Here is a 27,876-nt window from a genome sequence, read left to right on the forward strand (position 1 = left end):
CAAGTATCTGATATATTAAATATCTAGGTACTTACCAACTATATGTAACAAATGCACACGAGATGTGTGTTTTAATTTCGCACGCACTCGAGTGCAACGAATTTTTAGGGAGGGCATGAGAAGGAGAATACCTAGAATATTAACAAATGTTTTTTTCGCCGTATAATGTGCACGTAGTCGCGAATACTTTTACTTCGCGCTTTTAATCCATGCCGTACAGTGTTCATATCACTTAACTGTTCGTCGCCTACGCGTGGACTACTGCTGCTCTTTTTGTAAGTACCTACAATATATTTTATATTATAACCAAAGTGTGCAAGGTGATTCTTTTATCAATCGACGGTCATATTTTATCTGTAAAGTTACGCGTCTTTTTAAAAATAAGTTAAATTTTTTATAGTATTAATTTTATTATCGTCATTTTTTAGTTTGCACATCTTTTTTTTTTTAAATATAACAAAAGCTTTGTGCGCTCAGGAGTGCGACCAAAATTATTTTTGCGAAACCTACGCGGCTACGCCTGTATCTTCCCGACTCCGCCCATTTGTACCTACTAAGTGCCTACAACTTATTTTTTACTAAAGGATTGAAATACATTATAATATTTTGTCATTTAAAAAAGTAAAACATGAAAAATTTTAACGAAAAATTTTTGAATGTAATGGCTTCAAATAATGGAAAAAATAAAAATGGTTTTACCAGTAAATAAATATATCAAGAAAATAATTAGCGATAAAAGAAAAAATGAGAGTCGTCTTATTGAATATTTTGTTGTTACGTATTATTTTTATTTTACCTTAAGTGACAAAATATGCAGCTAAGATCACCGACGAAAATCGTGTTCATCAAATCGACCACTCGGGTTCGTATAGGGTTCATTCACTAGATCAGGGCTTATATACGTACATATGGTGTGTATTGTGTTAAAATAATATTATAATAACAGTGTCTTTCAATTTTTTTCGTTCGATATCACATCTTCCCGAAACGTTCAACTGATATTTGGCATTGTCTAAAGTATATGCAAACCATTACTACCTATTTAATATATATTTTTTTTAATAAAATGTTATTTGAGGATAATCCATAAAATTATCTATATCAGCTGTACCCGTAATACCAAATAATAATAATTATCACCAGTCAATACAGTTTAAAGACACAGACAATCGCGATGGTGCTAAACGCGTTTGGTGAAGTATATTATTAGATATAAAAATTATCTTAATCGTCTTAGGCATCACTATAATGTGGCCGTCCTAGGGTTACCCCGCGAAGATGTTTTTATAAACTGAGTAGCCTTTTTAATATGGCTGGTGGTATATTGCATACGTCACAACTGTGTTCTTCCTCACGTCTGATATACATAATCGGGGATCGTGATTGCGGAAACTCTGAGTATATCCCTAAGATGGGCAACGATTGCATTGAGGTAAGCTTTTGGGTGGATAAGGGTTTTCAACAACTATTTCGGAGTGTAGGAAAAATTCAATTTTGTTTAAGTTCAAATTGTTAGTGAGTAGTTTTAGGTCGACAAAAAAAAAAGACATTGGTATATCGAGTTTATCGGAAAATCGCTAAAAATTAAGAACGTAGATGATTTAATGTCTCAACTCCGAGAGAACGGAAATAATATCTCCAATTAAAATAGAAGCATGGAGATTACTAATCATCACCCGTAATGAACGTTTAACATATAAATTGCTGGTAAGCATGAAAATTGTAACTGTTCTCAATTAGATATATAAAAAGTAATATGTAATTCTCAAAGAAATTAGTGTGAATGATAGGGTGTGAATGTGTAGTTTTACAGATAAGTCCTGTAGAGTTAATGATTGACTTCAAGTTTGAAATAAAACTGAAAAAATTACTCACGCCTTTGATATAAATTGGTGTTGGTTTTGGAGAAATTGTATGGGTGTGTGACGTATGTTTGAGTTTTGTTTGGAAATATTATGCTTTCATTTCAGTCATATTGTGTAGCAAGAACTGAATACCGATTTGGACTTGTGAATATTTTTTTGTTTTTTATCATCTACCTTAGGTGAAAGTGAAGATGACGATAGATTTTTTTGCTTGAAGTTATATTTATATTTGTTACTTCACGATTACCTATTGGACGATTAAGCCGCCGTTATACGTAACAACAGATATAATTGCGCACGAAAACTCGATAACGGAACAAGCGTAATAACCGTCCGTTCATTGTGCAGTTACGATAAGCACTGAAATATTATTTACATTATTTTTATTAGTATGAAAATGAGAAAATGAGAAAATGAAAATGAAAATGCTATTGTTTATAATAAAAATAAATTATTATTAAAACATATTTACATAAGTACATGTACATTTTTAAGAGAAAAATCCATTTAAGTGCACATCATATTTTCAAATCGAAATTATAGAACAATATGCCCTCTCCACTTCACCACCAGCACACAAATATTATCATTTTTCCAGATTACTTTACAGCTACAAAATATAATATATACAACTGGAATAATAGTAGTAAACACATCAATATTCGGATGCGTTTAAAATAATAGTAAATAAGTGTTGAATAGCTTTTGATAGTACTAATTTATTATCAATAGATTTAGTCATACCTATAATTATACATACAAATAAAATACTTCTATGATAATAATTATCATAAAACGCATAATGATTTAAATAGTGGTAGAATATTTTTATATTCATATTATATGAGGAGGGGAGAATAACTATAAGTATTTAATTTAAACACGACTTATTTCGTAGGTATATTGAAATTAATTTTTCAGTCGATCTAAAGTCTATATTAAGTCTAAATTAAATAATTGTTTTTGTCAAATCTAGTGCTGTACATTTTATAGGCTGATAATAGTCATTCTGTACTTCTAACTTTGGTACGAATGTATTAAATACTTATTGTTAATAATATTTTCAAATAACCTTTTATAATAATACTATAGATAAATCACACACGTCATCGTTTTTCTACTTAATATCGCCCGTAAAAATGTTAGTCTTTTAACGAATTTCAATTGTTCCACAATATGATCAGGTATTGTAAATTATCTATGTATGAGAGGTATACACAGCGCTGCCGTCGTTACCGTCACCGGTCGGTCGGTCACCTGTGCGGCGGCGGCAGTAAAAACTATTATTACACCTGGAAATAATAATAAATTATTTGAAAAGAACATTCGTGTAAAATAAATATCGGAAATTTCGATGTGGCGCCTTGTATGTTCCCTTTCTTTAACGTCGACCCTGAGTACTCTCCCTCCGCTTCGAGTTTTTGAGACTTTTCTCTGAGCCGCACGCCATTGGGTTTTACCTCTCGAAGAAAGGTCCGTCGAACGAGTGACGATGACCGCACAATAATTCTGTATCTATCATACTATATAGTTTATAATATATCGTAATACCGTATGCGCTAAGTAATACTCCGGTCGTTCTATTCGTCAACAGTGATTTTCCGAAGTCCGACATAATATCCGCGACACTCTTCGAATATATCATATTAATATCAGCTCTTCGTACATATTATATAATCAGGTAATAATAATATAATATTATTATAATTTTTATTTAAGTTAATACTTTGGTATTTTATATATATATTTTTTTTAAATAATAAAAGTATATTTTATCTAATCGTATCGACACTTTCGAAATAATTCCAGTGAATTTTTCTAACTCTATGATATCGACGAAATTAGTTCGAAAAAACGCGTCTATCAATAATACTGTCTCGTACAAGTACGCGTTTATTATTTATATCATTAGCTTAATTTTTAAATATTATAATTTTACTATAATAATTGTATTATTTAACAACCAATTTGTATTATACCTCACATATTTTTTTGTTAAAATGTGAATTTTTAAAAATATTTCATGCGTGTTATGATGTTAGCTTAAAAAAATACATAAAGTTGGGATTTCTGTTTTGTAAGTATTATATTATCTATTTATTTCTCCAATATATCTAAACATTTAATCACCATACTATTACATTATGTTAATATACATAAAATATGTTAATTTCATGATTTTTTTATAATATTAAGATAATATAAATATATATGAAACTAAAGTTTTACGTATGATGTAAAAAATAAAAACACACCATTAGACTTATCATTGAAATTTAAAATATAGTATATACTATTACACAGAACAAATTTATTTATTTTTATTCAACTTTCATAATACGTATAATATTAGTATACTCGATTTAAATGAATTTTATGTGAAAAATACAAAAATAAAACAAAATCTAAAGATATAATTATTTTTATATAATAGTATTATATTATAAACTATAGCTCTTATTTCATTTATAACCATAAAATAACATTTTATTGATTGTCTATTCGTTGTTTATTATAATCTAAACTAGCTACAAAAAATATTATAAAATTAAAACATTATAACATTTCACATTTTAACTTTAAATGATAGGTAGTAGAAATATTATGTTGTGAACAGCAAAAAAAAAATATTAATACTTTCAACTATCGTCATAATATATATGTATATTGTATATAATATATCAATATAGGTATATAATAAATATTTCTTATACCTATTCATTGGTTTTTCATAACTGCACTCTAGTAATAGTACCTATATTTATAGTATTTATCTAAATACCTATTGAGTTATACGATTATTATTCTACAATAAAGTAGTTAGATAACTATTAAACAATAAAAGTGTAATAAATTTAATAATACAAATCTTTCCGGGAAATATGAATAAATTAAATTGCATATATATTATTATTTAGTGTGTTTTAATACGTTTATCAGCATTAATTGTATATAACTTACATTTATTATTCATTTAAAATTAGTAACTATAGTAATTATATTTATCAATTGTATTAATAAATTATCTCATTAAGTTTAAATTCTGAATACAACCTAAAAACATTAACAGTTAACAAACAACATTTACAATTTTTGGTATGAAAATCATAGAATAATATTACCATACATACATATTCTAGTAGTACTATAATTTAAATATATAATTTATCATCATTAATTAAGTACAGGTATCTACTAAGTAATTCAAGTATGATCTATTTAAATGGTAAAAATCAATTCTAAAACATAGCTATACGTATTATATTATTTTAGATAACAAGTCAGCGAATACCTCAAATTGTAAATTTTATTTTTGATTTTATCACTTTTGTCATGCGTATAAATATAATATTATATCTCTATGGATATATCACGGAAAAAATGTACAAATAAATTATTGCTTAACAGTGTCAAGGAATATACAAAAACGTTACAACTAAACAACGAAATGATAATAATTGTGTAAGTGTAAATACTATTATTATTTAATTTTGACCAGGGTAAATAGGTACGCTGTAATATGATAAAATAAACATTTTTTTTTTTTTATATATTCAGAACTATTATTAAAAACTATAATAGTTCAAAATAAACATTTAAAATATTTTAAGGCACTTTATTATCATTATAAAACCTATAAAGTATTAGTGTCTCGATAATTTTAGTTAAATGACGCGCGAAAAGTAAAATAAATCGTATTGCACAACATCGAAAACATATTAGTAGGTACCTAATACCTTCATACGATAGTATAAACTAACGATATTCGAGTATTTTAACTGTTATGTCATAGCCTAACCTACGCGATTTGTTGATGAGTATCTCTTTTGTGGTATGACACTGTTTCGCCATAGAAATAATATACTATTCTTCGGTAATTGACTTTAAAACGAATGTTGTCCAAGGTGTAAATAGATAATAAATTAATACCATCATTACCGATATCATAATATCGTTATATAGCGTTTAAAACATGTACAGTTACTGCAGCCGTTGAATGCCAGTGAAAAACCTAATCTAACGGTTGTCAAACTGTATCGAAGATTAATATTAATGTTGTCCGATACATTGTTATAAAATAGTTCAATAGGAAATCATTTACAATGTTACTAGGTGGCCGATTATGATATTTGTGAAAAAAAAAGTCAAATTTTCCATCATAATCTGCGTAAGAATAACAATAGTTTAACAACGACACACACAAAACAGTTTTGGGGGTTACGATCCTGTAATAAACATCGTACCTAGCTATATTTTAAATTGATTGAAGGATAATTGATTTCTATTTTGCTTTCAAATGTCTACTCCAAATATTGTGTTATAATCGATCGATTTATTTTATTATACATAATATATAAAAATAATATTATGAATAAATGGTTAGTAATGATGTGAACAATTATTGTAAAATATGAATCTGGGAAATAAGTTTCTACTCTTTAAATCAATATAGTTTTCTCTGAAATGTAAGCAAGATAAATTTATTAATAATAATTGGGTAGGATTTTATTGTATATAGATACCTTCAAATGGACTATCTACATCTTAATAAACATAATAAATATGTACTTTATGGATAAACTCAAAACGAAAAGTAAAAAATAAAATAATAAACTCGTCTTTAAAGTTTAAATCCATGCGATAAACTGAAATTCGCTAATGTAGCGTCGTATCGTTTAATATTAAACAAAACCATTTCATTGATATTGATATATTTCTTTATTCAAATTGTACCATTGAACTACAGAACTTCACCCAAAAAATTAGTGGGTGTACGTTTTAATGTCATTGTACATTATGCACAATAATAACTATCGTGACACGAGACAACGTAATTTTTAATAAAATTTTTTATTCCTTTTTAGACTTACGACATACCATTATTTTATTTTTTTGCTGAAAAAATTCTTGTAAACAACAAACTAGACACGAAATTATGGTAAAATCGAAAATCGTAAAATACTCCAACATATTGCACAATATTGGATTTTCATTTCATTTATTGTTTCAGTATATTGCAAGTCATGTGGGATGGATACTCTTTGTATAAAATACTTCACTGCTACTTTATTCGTTTTTAATCAAATTAACGTCATAAATACAAAATTATTACTAAATTATTTACAATCATAGATACGATTGTAGTTTATATTTTGAGCCGTACTATACAATTATTATACACACGTTTATGTACTATGTTTACCAAATCATAATATATATTATATTATGTTATGATTAATAATTAATTACTACTTTCTTTTTTTTTTTGCAATAGTTTCGAAATTCGCTCATGTCTCATTAGGCATACATTTAAAATAATACTCACAGCAGTTCTATATAATTTGTGATCTAGTATTGTGTGTGTGTACGTGCGTTTACCAAGGTTTAGTCCACGTTTAATGGATCCACTATATATTATATATATTATGCATTGTTTGCCTAATATTGTGTTTGATGGTGCTTACTGTACTCATAAAAATGATTTTTGACAGTTCGATAACTTATAAAATTCCACACTCTTAGCCACATTCATGATTCTTAAAACCACATGTAATGGCATAAGATTAAATTATACATCCATTTTTTTTAATTTTATAATTTCACCTGATAACTGAAAAGTATAATACATCTTTCTAATTGCATGTAAGCACATAATCACATTTTATTTAATTATTGACGGATGTTGCGCCCATTGACAGAGTATAGTTAAAAAAAAAAAACAAAATATAAAACAAATATAACAATGTAATACATTTTTTAATGATAATATAAAAGAAGTAAAATTAAAATATATGTATGCAAATATATAACTATATATATATATTAATCTAAACACTATTGAATCAATAAATTTAATATCAGAACAAAAGTATGAACAAGATAGATAATTAAAAATATTTCTTAAGTATGAAAATCAAACAAGTTCGCTACTAACTATACTTACAAAAACTTGGTTCTTTCATTTTAACAAGAGATAGTTTTGTGCTTCTGAATTTTTATATTTAACTTCAAAGCAATAAATTATGTAAAAATTACACAGCTGTTTAAACATTATTCTTAACCTATCTCAAATTGTTTATGTTTTTCTTAATTTTTTAATACTTCTAGAGCAATTTTCTGTTTCTACACATCTGTACGTTCTACCCATATTATTTCTAATCAACCCGTTTTTGAATTTTTCCATAATCCCAAAATGTATTTTTCTTGTAAAATCCATAAAAATAATATACTAAGATGACCAGATAGTACCATTGATACCACAATAACGTTTTTTTTTTTTAATTGTGCTAAAGAAATATTTATTCGAATTTTGATTTATTCAAAAATATTGAGTTGTAAAAAAGAAAACAGTTACATCATAGTAATTGGTTGAGGTATTTGATACTTAAATGCTTAATTATTATTGCTTAATGCTTATTTCAACCCTATAAAGTTTATAAATACATAATTTCCGATTCATAAACTAAACAATTATCCAGGAAATAACTATTTTAACTAAGTTCAATGAATTAAAATAAAATCTTTCTGTAGATTACTATTTTATTATTATTATTTTGGTCGTGAATTAAGTTAATTTATTTAACATCAAATAATACTATTTATAATAATATTTTATTCTTTTATTCTTTTTGTAGTGAAGTCAGAGACTAAATAAAAAATATATATTTATTATATCAAATCATTTTTTTTTTTTTCATCAAGCCTGTCTGTGCTAGGTGCTATGAAATTGGAACGCAATAACACTGAACTACATATTTTATTACTTATTACGGAGTTTTTCTCTTCCGACAGGAAATCAACTTAGATTATTAAACCATGAATCAAAATGCATAGATATATAATAGATTATATCCTCTTTTTATATTAAAAATGTATAATGCTATTAAAGCTGATTTTAAGCACTTAGTTTAAATTACAAGATTTTCAAAAAAATTGGCTTTAAATACGAAGGGGAAAAATCTTTTTAAATTACACTATAATATGGAATATAAGCAATATATCCCTGAATACTCGTACCATGGATAGTTGCATTACTCTTGTACACATTCAACTCTTAATCATAATTTTTTAATCTAAACATAAACTAAATTTTAAAAACAATTGTAATGTTATATTAAATAGTTAGGCAACTATTAAAAAATAAAAATGTAATTCTTTTATATAAAATAAATCTTACTACAGGAAATATGTATCAAGTAAATACAATATATTTTATTATTTAGTGTGTTTTTAATATGTTTGTTTGCAATATTGATTATTAATAATATTTATTCAATACTTAAAAACACAAACATTTTGAATTTAGAAAATTCACTCATAAATTCACTTATTACATCATAAGGTAAAATTTTAAATTTAAACAACAAAAACTGGACTACTACTACGTCTTAGTACTATCAATACAACATTTGAAATTATTGATGTGAAAAACATTTAATGAATGATAATACATTCATTCATACTTTACTACAATTTAAATATATAATTTATCATTAATCAAGTAAAGGCATTTATTATTTAAAAACTCAAGTATGATCTATTTACATAATACAAATGCAACGTAGAGACACGTGCCATGATTATATAACAAGTCAATGAATTCCTCTACTGTAAATTTTATTTTAGATGTAATCATTTTTTTCATGCTTATAAATATTATATTAAATCTTGATGGATAAATCATAGAATAAACGTGCAAGTAAATTATTACTTAATAGTGTCAAGGAATATACAAAAAAACGTAACAACTAATAAACTTATACTACGAGTATACAATATATGTATTATATAATATATTTTATCTTTATTTTTTTTTCTTTAATCTTAACAATTATTAGTAAATTTTAAAAACAATTCTCAATTAACTGTGCGTAAAAATTTGAGATCAAACAAAATCAACATGTTGAAAATTTAAAATTGTGTTATAAAAACTGAAAAAAAAAATACTTAAATATATTTAATTAATATTATTCTCGGAAAAAATACTTTATTTTTAGAAAAAAATATTTATAAAAAATGTAATTGTTTGCTCTATAATAATAAAGTCTTTTTTAAACTACAAGACGTATAATATCCACTAATAATGATGATATTCACTGAATATGCTAGTTCATTTTATAAATATGTATCAATTTAATTATTTACCATTGCTATGTTATTTTGTGCATATATTCTTATTATATTTATCGTATGTCATATTTACATTTTAAATATACTCGCCAAACTAATAAATTTACGAACAATACAATTTTTAATTTTTAAAATAATTAAATTTAAAACGTAACTGTATCAAACAATCAAGTCAAAAAACAGCATGTACATTATATACTATCTATTATTATAATCTTTTATTGAACATTTTTATTAAGGTTCGAACGAAATAATAATTATATAGATTCTACGGTGACTGTTTTTTTTTTTTATTATTTTTAATTAATATTTGTGTGTATTCTTACATAATTCAATGAATATACAAACATTACAAACACAATTCATTTAAATTAAAAAGGGATTCACGGATAAATGGAAAACTTTATTTTTATTTTTCGTTAGATATTATAATAAAAGACAAAGGTTCAAAATTTTCGTCAAACAATAAAAAATGTTATAAAAAGCCATAAACATAAATAGATCGATTCAAAATCGATAAGCACATGTTCACCAGTTTATACTATATTATACTATTTGTTTCAATGCGATATAAATCAAATTAAAGATGTGCGGCATTGACCCTTTTTTCAATCCTAGTCTTGAATGGTAATTGTATAACAAGTCTTCAATCAGGTTTTTACTTTTACCAATATGTGACGTATGTAATATATCACAATACGATCTACAATAGACGTGTAAGTTGGACCGGATTATTGGCATCGATAAAATCTTGGTGGGCGGCAAATGTGCGGTCGGCTCAAAAAATCTTGGTGAACTATTTTCCGAATATACCTACTAATATAATAAAGCCGTGCATTCGACGTGTTAACAAAACATAACACCGATATTAGATTATCCCAAAAACGTGCATACGAGTTAGTTGTGTATCGTAAAGAATATTTCTTTCTCGGTAAATTTATAGTTTGACGATAATCTGCCAAAAATGGGTAGTACGATATAAAACGTTGACGAAACTAATATGAACTTACTTTTTTTACGACCGTACTAATTTTTGACTTTTAAGTAATACGACCACATTGACGTTTTGTATCTATCTTAGTACGTATACATACCTACTAATAATTGTAAATTATATTAAATATTTACATATACTTGGAGTTTTTAATATTTTTATGAGTATATTCCGTAATGTTTAACACTGTTGACGTACATATATAGTTCATTAATATGTTAATGTTCTAACTGTCGTGACTTGTGGATACCTATAAACTATACGTATCGCTTAATATGTTTAAGGTAGTCATATTGTAAAAGTAGACTTCAATATTATATTATACATTGATACCATGTCTACGAAATTAATAAATTTCATAATTTAAAAATAAGAAAATCAGATTTATAATATTAAATTACTCAAAAGTATAATAATTTAATCAAAATAAGCAAAAATAAAATGTTATAATATTTTTAATTTCTTGTATTTTATATATTTTACTCGTATATCGGTTGTCATAAATGATTTTATACTTATATATTATTATATGCATAAATGACATACAATTATTAACTATTTAATCAAATAAATAAATTACAATTATATAATTTATTTCATATTGATAGTTAGTATCTCACGACTTTTAAATTATTTGTATGTAATGATTTACAATAATTTAACATCACATTCGAAAGAAAGGTACTGAAATGTAATCGGAGTTTTATACAAATGACCAATAATTAATATTTCCGATAATATAAGATATTATGTAATCAATAAGTAATTTTAAGTTAATTCCTGATAAAGAAAATCAATATATTTTAAATGGCCCAATAGAATAATAAAACATAATATTTGTAGATTTAAACTAATATAAACTAAAGAAAAAACACACTTTACAGTTATTTCAATGTGTAATAATAATAGTGTGATTTTTTGATGAAAAATCAATGTCAATGCACATCCCAAACACATTATATAGTCGAATACGTTACAAACACGGTTTTATCGTGATGATGATGTCACTCAAACTGCGCCCGAGGACGATCGTGTATCAGTCTTCGTTGTAATTACAAACAATATAATAACTCCATTGAAAATTATATTACTACAGACAATTTTGTATTTTAATTTTTATCATAGCACTTTCAAATAATACACCAGTAAGTTTCTCATTATGCACTAACTACACCTACGTAATACGTATATAGATACATAATAATATATTATGGAATCTACCGCTTGTAACAAACGTGTTTTCAATTTAGTTATACACGTATTATACGTATGTGTAATTCGTACGATTTTGAAGATTCACGGTGTCACTAATCTGTAACAATACTTTAGTATACGAAATTAGACCCTTCCCTTAACTAAGTAAAATCAATGTGAAGTATAAGTGCAAATAACATACGGTGAATTAATTGAAAATTACTTTTGGAACTTGAAAATCATGTACAAAGGAACAAAACATTAATTTTTAAGTTTGCCACTCCTCACAACATTCAGAACCAATGGCAACACTTTTAAGTCGATTGCAAATAATAAAAAATCACTTTTTGAAATTTCTAAATTTAATTTGTAATTTTAGGCCAAGGATTTAAAATTATACTTATTTTTTTGTAAATTATTTGCAGTAATTACTAATTACTGTGACCCACGAAAAAATTAATTTTCGGCTCTGTACGTACTATAAAGTAATTTAAAATGATTCGCCAAAGACTTGCACAACTTTTGATTATACTATACTCACTTTAGTATGATACTAACTTCACTATCCTCTGTCAATCGAATCCTTTCAAAGGTTAACTCGTACCATTGTTGTATTGTTTGCTTTTGAAAAATTACACATTTATTCATTATAGTGTAAGCTCAAAAGTTTTAATACCGGCAAAGTTGAATAGTTTAAAATTTAAATTAATATTTGGGAATAAATTGAAGCTCAAAACTTCTGCTTTCACGTCACAGATGGAATAATATAAAATACTTTCTTAAGCACATTTAAAAAATAAAAACAAGTTCAATGACTTTTTATACGATCGAACATATAATATAGAATATACTTTCATAGTAGACGTTGATAACAGTTCGTCATGGGTTATTTTAATTTAACACTAAATAGACTATAAGTGAATTAAAAAGAATACATAATGTAGTACGTATAGAATCAGCAGACTACGTCATTGAAATTCGAAACGTCATAAAGTAAATTGTCGTTAATTATGTCAATAATTAAAAATATAGTAAGCAATTTAAACAATACTATTTTAGTGTCTTTTAAGTATCAAAATATAAATGTCAAAAACAGTTTAAATAAAAATAGGAAAACACATATTAGGTTTTTCCTAGTACTTACCATTATAATTATTGTTAATTATAATAGAAAAGAGTCATAATGCCACAGTTAGGTGACAATAATATGAAATACAAAAAATGATTTATTAATAAACTATTATACGCATCATACGCGGTCGAAGATGAGAAACGTTTATTCGACGTTTTAATTTAAAATTAGGTTACTAAAATAAAACTTAACTCCAAATTTAAATATGAATATTCATGCAGTCATGCGTTACTTACGCTCATATACCCAATCAACTTCATTTAATAAAAACTATAACTGATCCGTTAATAGTAAAAAGTATCACAATTTTATTTATTCTTGTTGATTGATTTTAGTATTAAATTTTATAATAAGACGGATATCAACTTAAACTGATCATACTTTGTTTTAGCTTACCCTAAGACTAACTTATAGAATAACGTTAGTCGAGTATCCTAACCTGAAAACAATTATATTCACCGGTAAAACGTTCATTTCGATTTTGTCATTTAACCAAAAATGCCTTTATGAGATTTCGACATCGATTGATACTGTTATTATTGCAAATCGTAGAAGCTGTAAGACATAGTTGCGAGTAATCACTAAAATACAAAGAATTATTACGTGAACAACATAAATAATACATGTAGTGATCAACGTGTTATTTCTCGCACGTCATTTTATCACACACCTAGTTTATAATATCACGTAGATAAATCATAATCACTGTTTGGTGTAGTTAGGTATTCGAATATTATTATTAATAGTAAAATACTTAACCCAACAAGTAACCTAAATATATATATATATATATATAAACATTCACGTTGTCTACTGCCGTTTTTTACCTTCGGTTCTTCTCGTTTTTCAGCTTCTACTTTTTTAATATATCATTTAATATATTATTGTACTGCGACCGATCCGGACTCGATGGCCACGTCGTCGTCGTTCGCGCAAATATGGTCGGGCGTGCAAGTCGAGTACGACGAGGGCAAGCTGACGGCGGACGCACCCCACTCGCCGCCCACGCCGATAGTCCGCCGACCGTCAAAGCCGAAGACTTACCCACAGCAGGTGGGGTACAAATGGCAAATCGTGTGGCGCAACGTCATCGGTTTCGTCGTATTGCACTCGATCACCATCACCGGGTTTTACATGATATTGTTCGGACTCGTCCAAATAAAAACCATACTGTTCAGTAAGTATACACACGACAATAGTATACACCCACATCGACTGCAACGATCGATAATAGTATCATAACAATAACGACATGATATGCAGTAGCCAGTAATACGAGGGGAGGGGGTTCACTCAAAGTTCGATTTTCGATGACTGTCGGTTAGATATTGATATTAACGGTGCATACCTGCAGGATATTGCGCGCCAAAAATAAGACGTATAACAATAGTGTTCGAATCGCATGCCACGAACCACGTGGTCTATTTTTTCGTGAATTAACTTTTTACTAAAAATATTGTATTAATTTTGTGTGTCTGCTATAGCTAATTTTTAAATAAATGGTTTAAAATTTCTAGTTGTTACTGTCAGTATTAAGTCTAGAAAATCATCACAGGAGTTCAAATATATTTGTACTTTAGCTTGACAAAAAATTGGTTTTAATATTCATATTGTTTTTATTTTCATTTCAAAACCAACACATCTATTTTAATTTTTTCACTTTAAATGTACGAAATAAATACGACTTTGAAAAGTAAAAACGCAATGCTTGAAACTTATCGGTTAGACCTATTCCAGATATGACATGGAAATCAAATGATTCATTCTCAACGTGCAATTCGGGTACATTATGAAGTGTGCTATTAGAAGGGGTGGTTCATAAATCCATTAGTTTCACTCCAAAGAAATCCCCATAAATCTCCTTCAACCTAAATAAATTTCTTACTTCCGTGTAGTGAAACATCAAAATATCTCATACGTTTTGAGATAAACCTTCGAGGAGACTTGAGACGGCATCGAATCAGCAATACGGTTTCCGATAGTGTACCTTATCACGATAACGTTACTTCGATAATATCATTTAGGGATAACATAATATATTATTCTCGTTATTATGTTATCGTTTTTCTTGTGCTTTGATTGCAGTGTGTTTGGTGGGAATGTGTAGCGGTCTGGGCATAACGGTCGGAGCTCACCGGCTGTGGGCTCACCGGTGCTATAACGCGCGTCTGCCCATGAGAGTGTTGCTGGCCATTTTCCAGACTCTGGCTTTCCAGAACCACATATACGAATGGGTCCGAGATCACCGGGTTCACCACAAGTTCACCGACACGGACGCCGACCCACACAACTCCGCTCGAGGATTTTTCTTCTCACACATGGGCTGGCTGATGGTCCGCAAACATCCGGACGTATCCGGCAAGGGCTGTGTGGTCGATATGAAAGACCTGGAAGCCGATCCGGTGGTCATGTGGCAGAAAAAGTAAGGATAACGATATTTTATTGAATCATTAATTAATATTTACTTTCTTTTATTTTTTAAGTATCTGCAGTTTTTTAACGATACCATGAGTTGTAAATAACTATACCTGCTGCAGTGTATAGAGATGCATTTTTTTATTCTGAGCCTAGATTTTACCCCGGAGTTTTTCAAATAATGTTGTTTTTATCATTTTTACGACTTCTGCAGCGTATAGAGTCGATCGAAGTATAACATATTTTCCACAGTATTTTCTGTGTCTATTCTGGCAATTATATTATTATTATATTTCAAACGTAAAAAATATTTAAACGAGTACGAATCGCAAACGATTTGATTGTCAAACTTACTAGGTATCCATTATTTTAATTTATTACATTCAACAAATTGAATTTAAAACATATTGTTTTTTTCGAGAATAACGTTTAATATATTATACGATGACAGCAACATTTTTTTTCAGTCAGGTCGAAAGCTGAGCTTGACACAGGTTTATATTGTTTTACGTTACTAATCATCGCTCTGTACTCTGACGTAATCATTTTATAAAATTAAAAAAAGACCCTTAGGCTAGCTTCGTAGTTTAACTAATGGTATAGTTAAGTTACCTAAACTCAATCGACGTATTAATGCATTATTATATTGTGTAATTAATATTTTCATTCGCGACTTTGTTGATATTTCTAAATATTATTTTATATTAGTCTCGTTTTTTTCGACGTCCGTCAAAATCAATTATGTAGTTTATACTCAAAATGACATTTTATGACATGTCGCAGAACATCAAACATCAAATATGGTTTTTGAATAATTTTTTTCTAACAGAAACGCGTAAAAACAAGTACTATTACCTATATTATATAATATAATAATATTTTCTCATCAGCAAAACGTTGATGAACTGTTTAATGCACAATATTAATGCACTCAAACGCTTTCGGTTATTGTAAACACTAAGCGAAAACACGTGTATGTATGTATAATAATATACATAATACATAATAATATGTTACCTATAAAATCACATATTATGTCTATTCTGGCGTTAATTATTATTTACAGTCTCGTGGCAGTGTTTTCACTGCAGTGAACGCTTAACGCGGATACGTTATCGATATTATCAAGACCTGATATTAAAATAATAACTTTATTATTACAACCATCGTCCGCCGAAACATTGTAAAATAGAGGTTAACACCCGTTGGGAGAGGGGCGATTGCGCCCCTGGAAAAATAATATGAATTTATAATTTAATAAATATTACAAATCACATTGTAAACTTTTGACAATTTTTGTCTTCCCTCCTAAAATTTTATGTATGGGCTTCTACTCGTATGCGATTAGCCTGTTGAGTAATATGCTGTAGTATATTCGCGACGGTTTAACACGCGTGTAATATTGTTTCCGCTGACCCAATGAAATATAAATGTGTAGCAATTTTTTTTTGTTTCGCAATATTCATTCAAAAATGTACTTATTCTAATAATTTCATTTACTACGGATGACTTGTCAAATTCAATCAATACGTCATAATATTCTAACTTTACTGCAGTCCGTGTTATTTACGCAACAACGTTCTAGTTCCATATAACGTCTACCTACGTACACATTATATTATATGCATTAACACGTCATTAAATCACACATACGTGTGTTAAATGCACGCGAACGACATAATACTGTTCGCCGTGTAATTACTAATTTAAGTGTAAAAAGGCACACTAAATAAATGCATAATAAACGCATAATATAATATTTGAGTATAGGTTAGGTTAGGTACCAACAGATGTGTACTAGTAGCACTTTGTGTATAATAAATGTGGGTTGACTATATTAAAGGTGCGCCTATTATAACATCACCCTTGGACTCAAAATTAGAACCTACCTCAAAATATGTCTAATCCATATTATATTCATCGATTCTTTTTTCGTTTTCTCCAATATTAGTTTGACATTTATAATTTACAGTTTACCCTGATCTGATATCCAGATAAATCGTGGTACACTCGTGCACCACGGATTAATATTGACTACTATAGTCCAGTTACTCCTATGATAGTGATCGTTGATCGTTGTAAATCATACCAGAAACTATATCGTATGAACTAATAATATTGTCATCATCGTGGCGATCGGCCTTCATCCAAAAATAACGTATAATATAAAATAATTCCGGCGGTCATATACTTATATCATATTATCTGAAAATATTTCACTTATTAGGCAAACAATATAAAATACTAGAAAAATTGTAAACTCGTAATAAATTCATGCCAAGATTAAAATTGTTCTTTTGAAAGTTTTCAAATAATATGACATGTTAACTATCCGTTGTATTTTTGACAATAATACACTGAGAAATATTTTTAATTTATAACGTCTAAGGTTCGTTTCACAGTCACGCGTTTGATATTATGCTGGCGTGCCTGTGTACCATACGCATGACTGTGAAATAAGTCTAATAATTCATATGTTTGGAAATGATATATATATATATATATAATTTAATATTATGCTAGTGGCTAAAGATATGATTCTAAATTCTGTTTAAAATTCATAATTCGTAGATTATCTTACTAATAGAAGTCTACTCGACCTTAATGCACTACAAACTAAACCTACAATAAGATATTTGTCATATTAGTATAAAGAAAGTTTATATTCCAATTAGTTTGTACATATAGTTTTTTATTAAATTGAATATTCTTCATCATACTAACTCATCAACTACATTCCAAAAACTCAAATTAAGTTTAAACTTAAACTCTTAAATCGATAGGATTTATACTGTATAGTATACAGTCGTATTAATGTTATATTATATTCCCTACGGACATTTATTTTCATTTCAAACAATTATTGAATATAATATGATTTGTAGTGGATTTCGTAATTTTACAATAGTTGTTTTTCCAAATCAATAAATGTCATTCATTAACAACAATTTTGTTCAATAGTAATTAAAAAATTGTTTTATTATAGATATTTTATAAACTAACCATTGTGCGCTGAATATATATATATATTAATATCTAATCACTTTAGAAAGTTATTTCGGTACATTTGTATAATATTTATGACTGCAAATGTGGCAAAGCTGTTACGAGTCTGAATGAGATTTTATTTTTATTTTACCATACCATTAGGTCTACTAAATCAGAATCTTCGAGAAAATAATATTATTGGTAACTTGTATTTTAGAATATTTTCATTATTTTTTGAATAAAATATATTCGAATAATTAATATATCATTCGTTGTTACGATTTTCACAACACAATCGAATGAGTCACAAATAATTAATCGTAAGATTTATTTTCTACTACTGCATATAGGAAAACTCGGTTTATCTACATATAACTTATTACCATATTAGCTAGTAGGATCAATTGAATTTTGTAGGTGTAATGATTATTAAACTGCCCTTTCGAATTTACTATAGCACTATATACACACCACACCAGACAAAATCAAATACTATATGCATAGCTTTTGTCTATGTATAATGACGTATTCGTAGTGATTTACCACTTTTACATAATAACTAATCGTTTACTCGAAATCGTTTAAAAGCGAGGACAACCATACCCGTTTTGACCTGACCTAATCGAGTAATGTTTAGGAATAACAGCTGTTTAATGTGTGCAGACGATATTATGCATTAATTATTAATTATTAATATTATAATTGTTAATTTTATAATTTGATATAGACTTTGATTGTTTTTTTTTTTCAGATATTATTTATGGCTTGTTCCCCTGGTAACGTTCCTGATTCCGTCTTACATCCCATACTGGTTGTGGCAAGAACGTTTTTGGTATTCGTTTGTCGTAGTCGGCGTCACTCGTTACATGATATCGTTACACTTCACGTGGCTGGTTAACAGCGCTGCACATATATGGGGCACAAAACCATACGATAAGTTAGTATGATTAATTATTAATTCGATAAACAACCTGGCACCAATCATCACCCTATTGTTGTCAGTAATGATTTACATAGATACTTTATGCATTTAATATTTGTAAGTTTAAAATTTGAAATAAATAGTTGATGCGCCGTTCAGACATTAAGACAACTGTCTATTTATATTATATATAATATTGAAATGGTATAATTAAGAGTATTAACTATACTCGTACAGTTGGCTAAAAAATGACTCACAAGTAACAAAAAAATAACATAAATGTTTGACATAAAAGGTCCGCTTTTGTCTGAACCGCAGTCTTACGTAATGGATGCAAAAAAAAAAAATTAATAGAAAACAATAATAACCCTCTCCGAATCAATGTATAATACCAACCTCGGGTGTTCCACAAGGTGAACATCTCTCTCCTTTAATTTTTAATGATGTTAGTGAAAGCTTACAATTTTTTTTTGTTGATTCCTCCCACTAGCCGATGATTTAATACTTTAATATTATGCCTTTCCGTTGGTCGATTGTCGTAATCTTCAATGCGGTTTAACACGTTTTAACATTTACGACAATATTTGGATTAGTTTTTAACATTGAGAAATGTATAACATTTTCACGGTCTCGATCACCGCTTCGTTTTCAATGTGCTCTACATATTATTATCGTTGATATAATTATCATATAAAATTTTGGAAATTATTTTTCGACCCATCCTCCCTATACGTGCGTGATGAGAATTTAAAATCGTAAACTTACCAAATCTAAACAGACTAAGTTTTATTCGAAACACAACGGAGTTAGGCGATTTCCCATCGGCTACATGTGTACACTTTATAGTTCCCGGGTCTTGTAGTATCAGCGATATCGTCGTTTGCAATCGTCCTATGAAATTTCAAAGTTATATTTTTCGGGTATCAAAGCGTACTTGATCAAAAACCTGGTGACACCTGTAAGGTCATTTTTACTTCAAATAACAACGTCCATATACGGTTTCATGTATTAAAACCGAACTGAAACCCTAATTCGAGTTTTCGATTACAACATAAATACTTTTTTTACCAATCGCTCTCCATTAATTAATGACGACTATGTGTCGAATAGATTATGTATGATATGCAATCCTTTAATAATTCACGCTATGTATATAATTAATTCAATTAATATAAATTTGATAATTTATCAAGAATTACAGGCTCGATCGACGTTTAAGTAGGTAGTACCTATACGATATTGTAATAGATAATTACACACTTATTCACAAGTACTGTTTGGTTTCTCTCGCTGTACTGACGTCCTTGAGTGTTTCATTCATTAAATACATACATTTTAAAACTGTTAATAAATCCAAAAACTATACTAAAAAATATTATACATTCTTTGTAATGATAATTTCTAATTTATTTAAAACGACCAAACTTGGCGATGCGGTGACCAAAATTAGCCATTTAAAACGCCAAGTCCTATATAAAACAACGAATACCTATTATAAATTTCGCTCAGCGGCGCTTGGTTTTATTCTCAAAGTTTTGTCGTCGAAACCTGGAAAGCTCTACACGAGTATAATCGGTATGGTGATTCACCAGGGATCGTCGTGTTCATTACGCCGTGATGGCTATGGGCAATGGAAATTCTATTAATAGATATTCATACAGCAGTCTAACACGATTCACTAATCGTTTAAAACGGTGTGTCAATGAGATATGCAAGTTTACGCCGGTTCGCTTTCATTTTGTACGTCCTCGTGGGATATCCTAAACAATTAGACTAATTTTCAATGAATATCGGTGTATGGTCCCCGCGGCGAAGATCCAAATCATACGTGTATAAATAGATTATGTACCTGTCTACTGTACTTACCTACCGTGTACGTCAGACGTATACATCAGAGAATACACATCCTACGGGATCAGTATTGAGTCGTTATGACTTGTAATATCGATTATAAATTAATGTATATATTATTTAGTATATGCATAATAATATTGTATTGATATACTTCTATGAGTGAATATAACGGTTTCAATAGTTTGCTTTACGTATACAGAGTTTCTAGAAACTGTTTCAACGACAAACATAATAATATCAAATTTTATAGGTACTTACAAGTAGACTAATCTATATATTATTATGAAAAATATTATAATGCAGGTTTGATAATTTTTTTTTGTTTTGTTATTATTCTTTTCCTTGTTGATTTTATAGATGCACAAGGTGCTTACGCACAAACTATATTAGCCATAACACTCCATATTATGCGCTTATTACCTCCCGAATAATATTAAGACGTACTTATTACTGAAAATTGAAAGTATAGTGCGTAGGTATGAAAAAATCTAATAATCATCGAATAAATCTAATAATTAAAATAATAAAAAACAAAAATCTCAAAATAAAAGATTAACCGAATAATTATTAAATTGTTTATTCTACGTTTTTGGGGGATATTCTTAAAAATGTAAAATCAATATATTTTGTTGTAATTCTCAACATACAGTATTTTATATTCGTCTGTGAATTACATAATTCATTAATAATTATCTTCATTGCTTAAAACGTATACATTTATTATTCATTATTGTACATTTTTTTTAATAAATATTTTTAAAGAAACCATTTAATGATTAAGCGATTAAGGCATGGCTATTTTTTAATTACGTTATCCTACATCTTAACTCATCGATGTGTTAGTACCTATATAGGTAATGATCTAAACGGCAATTATGGTAACGCTGTATAATAATTTAACTTATTATCAAAAGTCGGCAATCTCGCTGTTTTGTATCTATATATTCTAAATTTCTAAGCTCACGATTACATAATATTATGTGATGTAACATAATATACGAGTCACGTCTGAGACACAGGTACCCAACGAATGACAACCATCGTGGCGAAGTCGAAACGGGTTTAAAAGTGAGGTAATGTAATAAAGTATGTCGATAGGTATAAAAATAAAGAGGGTTTAACAATATTATGTTCGGGGATGCTCTGGACCACGCGTGCTCCTGGAAACTGGGCGAGATCGAAGTAAGAGTCAAATAATCGTGATGTATAGATACGTTTATGAATACCGACAGTTTTTTAGAAGGGTCGGACCGCTGCAGAATTTTAACGATGTGGGTACGTGCGTCGCGTGGGTCGACATGAGGTCGAAGTGTCATTGGAGTATATGTAGATAGGTGTATTATGTTTTACGTTGTACTAACGACGATCGTCTTCCTGTCTCCAGGAGCATCACACCCACCGAGAACCCTACTGTGGCACTGTTGGCGTTCGGCGAGGGATGGCACAACTACCATCACGCGTTCCCGTGGGACTACAAAGCGGCCGAGCTGGGCAATTACCGGCTAAACTTGAGTACGGCGTTCATCGACGCGTGCGCCCGGCTAGGTCTGGCGTACAATCTGAAGACGGCCAACGCCGACCTGGTGGAGAAACGGTCGCGCAGGACGGGCGACGGCACCAAGCGACACCATCACGAGCACCACAATCACCACCACGTGGATGGCGGTGTCTGGGGATGGGGCGACGAAGACATGGCCGAAGACGACAAACGAGTCGTGCAAGTGATCGACTGACCGCGACGGACTTCCGGTCGACGAGACCAATATTATTATACTTTAATATAAATTGTATATATATATTATATATACGTGCACATTCCTCCGAAATCGCGTTTACACCTATATCGATATAATATTAATTACGTGTTGGTATATCGTATAATCATACCCTTCGAGACAACGTCCTCCTAGTTTTACGGTTTAATTTAATCTTTATTTTCTTATTTTTTGTTTATGTACTACACGTTTATACAACACATAAACTACCGTTACTGTATTTGTATTATTATTATTATTATTGTTTTTTTTTTTTTTTTTTTGTAAACAGATTTTAACGAATCTAAAATAAAGTTTGTTTTTTTTTTATCCTCATATATTATGTATTTTATATGTTCATTATTTTTCGTTTATAATTTCAAAGAACTGAACGATTCCATTTTTATATTTTGACATAGAACCAGACAGATCCATGCATAATATATTATAACATCAGTTGTGCTGATTAAACATTTTACATTTGATAAACTACGTAATCTAAATTAAAGATATTCGAAATTCCGCTCACTTATCTCGTGAACGCGTTTTTTTTCAACCTAATATTGTTTATTAAATATTTATAATTCTTACAAACAACTGTGTAAAATATACCAACAGTAAGAGCCTTTACATAATCACTACAAATCATTATTATTCTATATAATCCAAACGAAACAATAGTTAAGTTAAATGTTAGTTTTATACCGAATAACTAAGTACCTCAAAACGAATATAATATCATTTATGTGCATAACTACATGCTTTATAACTATACTTAGCGTTCTCGATATATTTTATTATTATTATTTTTCTCTAACAAAATATGAGAACTGTGTTTTTTTTTGAAACTGCTAAAAGGTAAAACAATGTAGACTCAAAAAATTTAATTATCAACAAATGAAGCGCACTCTTGAAATTATTATTGGTATTTAGTTGTTTTACAATAATTCGATCGCTAAGTACCTATCGTTAATTAATTTATATTTTATTAGTTATCAAACAATTTAATTTAGTATAATAATTGTACGTTGTTAATTTAATGTACTTATATACATTTGGCATTTAAAATGTTTGAACGATGTTGTCCGGCATGAGTTTTACAACAAGAGGTGAAACGTAAACTGTAGACTGACGATAACGACGGTTCGGTGCGGCAGCATCAACCGTGGTCGCCTTTATCTCACTTTATACATTATTTTTATTTTTTTTACTTATAAAGTTATTTTAAACAAATATTCACATCTGTAAATTTAAAATACCGAATTTACATACCAATAATGATAATAATAATAACAATTATATTCAACGATAAAACATTACCTATTCTGTATTATGGAAAAAAAATACTTCTCTATACATGAGTTGACTGTAAAAAAAAAAGTTTAAATGATTTTAATAATAATTTGTGAACAATAATTATTAAGAATGTATATTATAATATAATAGGGTATTTAAAATTGCATATAAAAAATATTTGCAGGTATTTCTATTTTCATAATCTCAAAATAAGATTATAGAGAATTTTGTATTTTATGATAAGTAGGTATTTTTTTTTCATCGTGTTCATTGCGTTTATACCACCGCACAGAATATTATAATAACGCTTAGTTTAGCTACCTACTATTTTGTTTTATCTACAAATATTTATAATTTTATATTTTATTATAGAATAGTCCAAATACTAACAAAATACAAGAGTTACACGTCCCTGATGTATTCTACCAGTCGAATCTGTGCATATTCGATCGAGTACATTGAACCCGCGTCAGTAGCAAATAATATTGCGATTCGATCGGCGTAAAGGCTGTGTGTATGATGAAGTGGCGTGTAATAATTATGTTCAGCTGTCAGTGGTGTACAGTGTACAGCGAATACTCTGATAATGCGTTTATATGTGTGTTGAGGTGAATGGCTACAATTAGTCAATGTCGACACCATCCACCTACATTTTTGATAAATATTTACATTTCCTCAGAAAAAAAATAACAATATAATATAGACATTCACCGGCAATCGTTGGCAATGTCCGATAAATTAGAATATTGACCACCGTGTTTTGACGATCGTCAATAATAATTAATATCCATGGATTATGTTTCGATTGTTTCTATTCCTCGAGTCAGGCATGTTTTGTCGAAGTGTTTTATTCGTTCGAAGTTCGTACAACACATTACATCGTTAACTTCATAAAAATACCAGTTAAATAATGGAAAATATAAAAGAAATATTTTATAATATACCTAATATAAATAATAATGAATAAAAACGAAAAGACAATTCCTGTTTTTGAACGAAGAAAAACACAAAGCAATATTATATATTGTGAGTGAAGTGTTTCAGTTCGAAATGTTTGCAGTATACAAAAAGAAAGAAATTTCCGTGGACGAAGTCGCAGCCGTCCAACACATTTCTTTGAGAAAAGTCCTGGTGAAATTTCAATCGGTGGTGGACGATATTTTCTGAAGTGTGATTGCAAAGCTAAATGTACATGAAAAAAAAAAGTGTAGTCGCAAAAGCGACGGATTACTTTGCAACTCAAAACGCCACGACAGCTTGTCGTGTTGTAAGAAATACCATTAGCGTACCTGTGTAATAATATTTTTGAGATCGACTCTGTTTGTTCTTAAAACGTACAAAATATTACTGAACACTGGTGTTTTTCATTCATCGTCACGTCAATGTTCGCCAAACACACTGATTGTGAATGTCAACATTCACCGGTGGTAGTGACATTCACCGATCGCAGACATTCACCTCGACATAATATACGTACATATATTATATTTTTTGGTAAGACTCGTAGTTAAGTTATTTTATTTGCTATTATTGCTCACACGACCGAAAGTGGTGTAACTTACTGATTACATCGTAATATAGCGCGATCGATATTTTAACGAGTTTCTTTGAGTTTTAATTATTATTGTCTCCGATTATTGGCATCCGCGCCCTATAGAGAACACGCCAATTAATTAACGCCCACTGCGTACCTATAAATATACCGACTGATTTAGTTTTAGCGCTAGACTTGGCGTTTTATTTCGGTTCTAAATTCTAATAAACATTAAATAACTCGAATTTCTTTTCAGTCTGTTCCATTGAAGCGCTGGTTTTCTACCCTACACACTCGTATAGTAACCGTGTTATATGTACAAGTGGTGTCTATACATTTTTTCTTGACATTTTAATGACGGCAATTTATAACATCTCCGTGTTTTATTTAGTTGGCTTTTATATTATACTCGACAACATGCACACACGTTCTATCCGCAATTTAAGTGTATACCTATAATAGGTACATGCACTTACTATACATACTGCAACATTATTTTTCTATTTATTCGATACGATAAATCATCTTTAATTACCACGTAAATAATAATATTGCACACAAATCGGAAGTATAAAGAAATTCTGCACAACATATAATATTAAATTATATAAATGCGAATTGTAAACATGTATTAATAACTTTCAAAATATAAATACGACGGCTGGCAGTGTGAGATAGCACCGTTATAAAACCTAATTGTCATCTCGTTTTTCTGTGGGTCTTTGGTATATTGTACTTTTATCTACTTGACATATAGCTTAGCTCACCTCGACGCAAAAACAATGGCACATCACTATTACTGTGGAATTGAAATATATAACAAAAAAAAAAAAAAAAAACACTAGCTTATTGTACTGAGTGACTCCATTTCAAATGCTTACATAATATTAAACGACTGGTGTATCGCAATTTTTTTTATATTGAACAATTTTTCTTTTTCTAGAATGACAAATCAGACCACTAAGTCCAAAGTAGGTATGATGTAACAAATTTATTACATATGGTCAGAAAATAATTTATACTGCAAATATTATAGTTATAGGTTATTAATTGATATTGCAATAAACTTTCGTGTACCTACCTGTTTGAAACAAAAATTTCAAATAAAATAAACCGTGAAGTGAACTGAATCAATTACCAACCTTGATTATAAATTAAAATTATCATAATTTCAAAACACCTATTTGAAAAATAAAATTCTTGAAAATAATCTTAACAATTCAGATCTTACTTATTAAGATTTTTGAATCATAATTGAAATATCTTCATAATAATGTTTCAAATTTCAAGCCCTTGTAAATTATAAAGTTTCACACAGTTTAAATCGTGTATTCAAAATGATCGTAATTTGTACACTTCTTATTGTATCTTAAGTAAATTTTACAAACTGATCTTAAAATACAAAAACGGTGATAAATTTTCAAAATATGTTTCAAAAATACAAAAATATAACTACCAAACTTCTTTAAAAATATTATTTAGTCGTTATTTTTTGTTAAAAGAATTTGTACACTAATTATTCTGCTAATTAATAAAACTTTAATGTAACTACATCATCTGAAGATGAGAAATTTAACACACAATCTGTATATTTTACAAAAAAACTATAATTAACTAAACCAAACTACTATATTCATTTTTAATATTATTCCAAATCCTAATCCTTCTACACAATAATATGTCTATTGTGATATTATCTACGTATAGTTATTAATAAAAAAACACAATTATACACAGTAATCTATTTAATTTGAGTATAAGCAACTTACCATTTAGTAATTTTGAGTGGAATATAATA

The 27,876-nt window shown here is 28.7% G+C and overlaps 1 protein-coding gene across 2 annotated transcripts; it reads left to right on the top strand.

Annotated features, from left to right (window-relative positions):
• Window positions 1–114: 114 nt before the first annotated feature.
• On the top strand, window positions 115–23,586 carry LOC114119128 (acyl-CoA Delta-9 desaturase-like). Of its 2 annotated transcripts, none has more exons than XM_027980606.2 (5): window positions 115–275; window positions 14,166–14,492; window positions 15,401–15,737; window positions 19,470–19,655; window positions 22,879–23,586. In XM_027980606.2, the coding sequence occupies exons 2-5, from the start codon at window positions 14,225–14,227 to the stop codon at window positions 23,225–23,227; spliced, it is 1,140 nt and encodes a 379-aa protein (XP_027836407.2). In that variant the 5' UTR covers window positions 115–275; window positions 14,166–14,224; the 3' UTR covers window positions 23,228–23,586. The 2 variants fall into 2 exon arrangements, with proteins under 2 accessions (XP_027836407.2, XP_027836408.2); XM_027980607.2 differs by lacking the exon at window positions 115–275 and adding an exon at window positions 2,804–3,546.
• Window positions 23,587–27,876: the final 4,290 nt, after the last annotated feature.

Source organism: Aphis gossypii, chromosome 1 (assembly GCF_020184175.1).
Source record: "Aphis gossypii isolate Hap1 chromosome 1, ASM2018417v2, whole genome shotgun sequence".
In the NCBI taxonomy this organism is placed as follows: domain Eukaryota; kingdom Metazoa; phylum Arthropoda; class Insecta; order Hemiptera; family Aphididae; genus Aphis; species Aphis gossypii.

What these genes read in the sequence shown, in the direction of transcription:
- LOC114119128 (XM_027980606.2), top strand. Translation starts at nt 14,225, where the DNA reads ATGGCCACGTCGTCGTCGTTCGCGCAAATATGGTCGGGCGTGCAAGTC. An exon ending in AATAAAAACCATACTGTTCA is followed by an intron (nt 14,493 to 15,400) that starts GTAAGTATACAC and finishes CTTTGATTGCAG; the next exon opens with TGTGTTTGGTGGGAATGTGT. An exon ending in GTGGTCATGTGGCAGAAAAA is followed by an intron (nt 15,738 to 19,469) that starts GTAAGGATAACG and finishes TTTTTTTTTCAG; the next exon opens with ATATTATTTATGGCTTGTTC.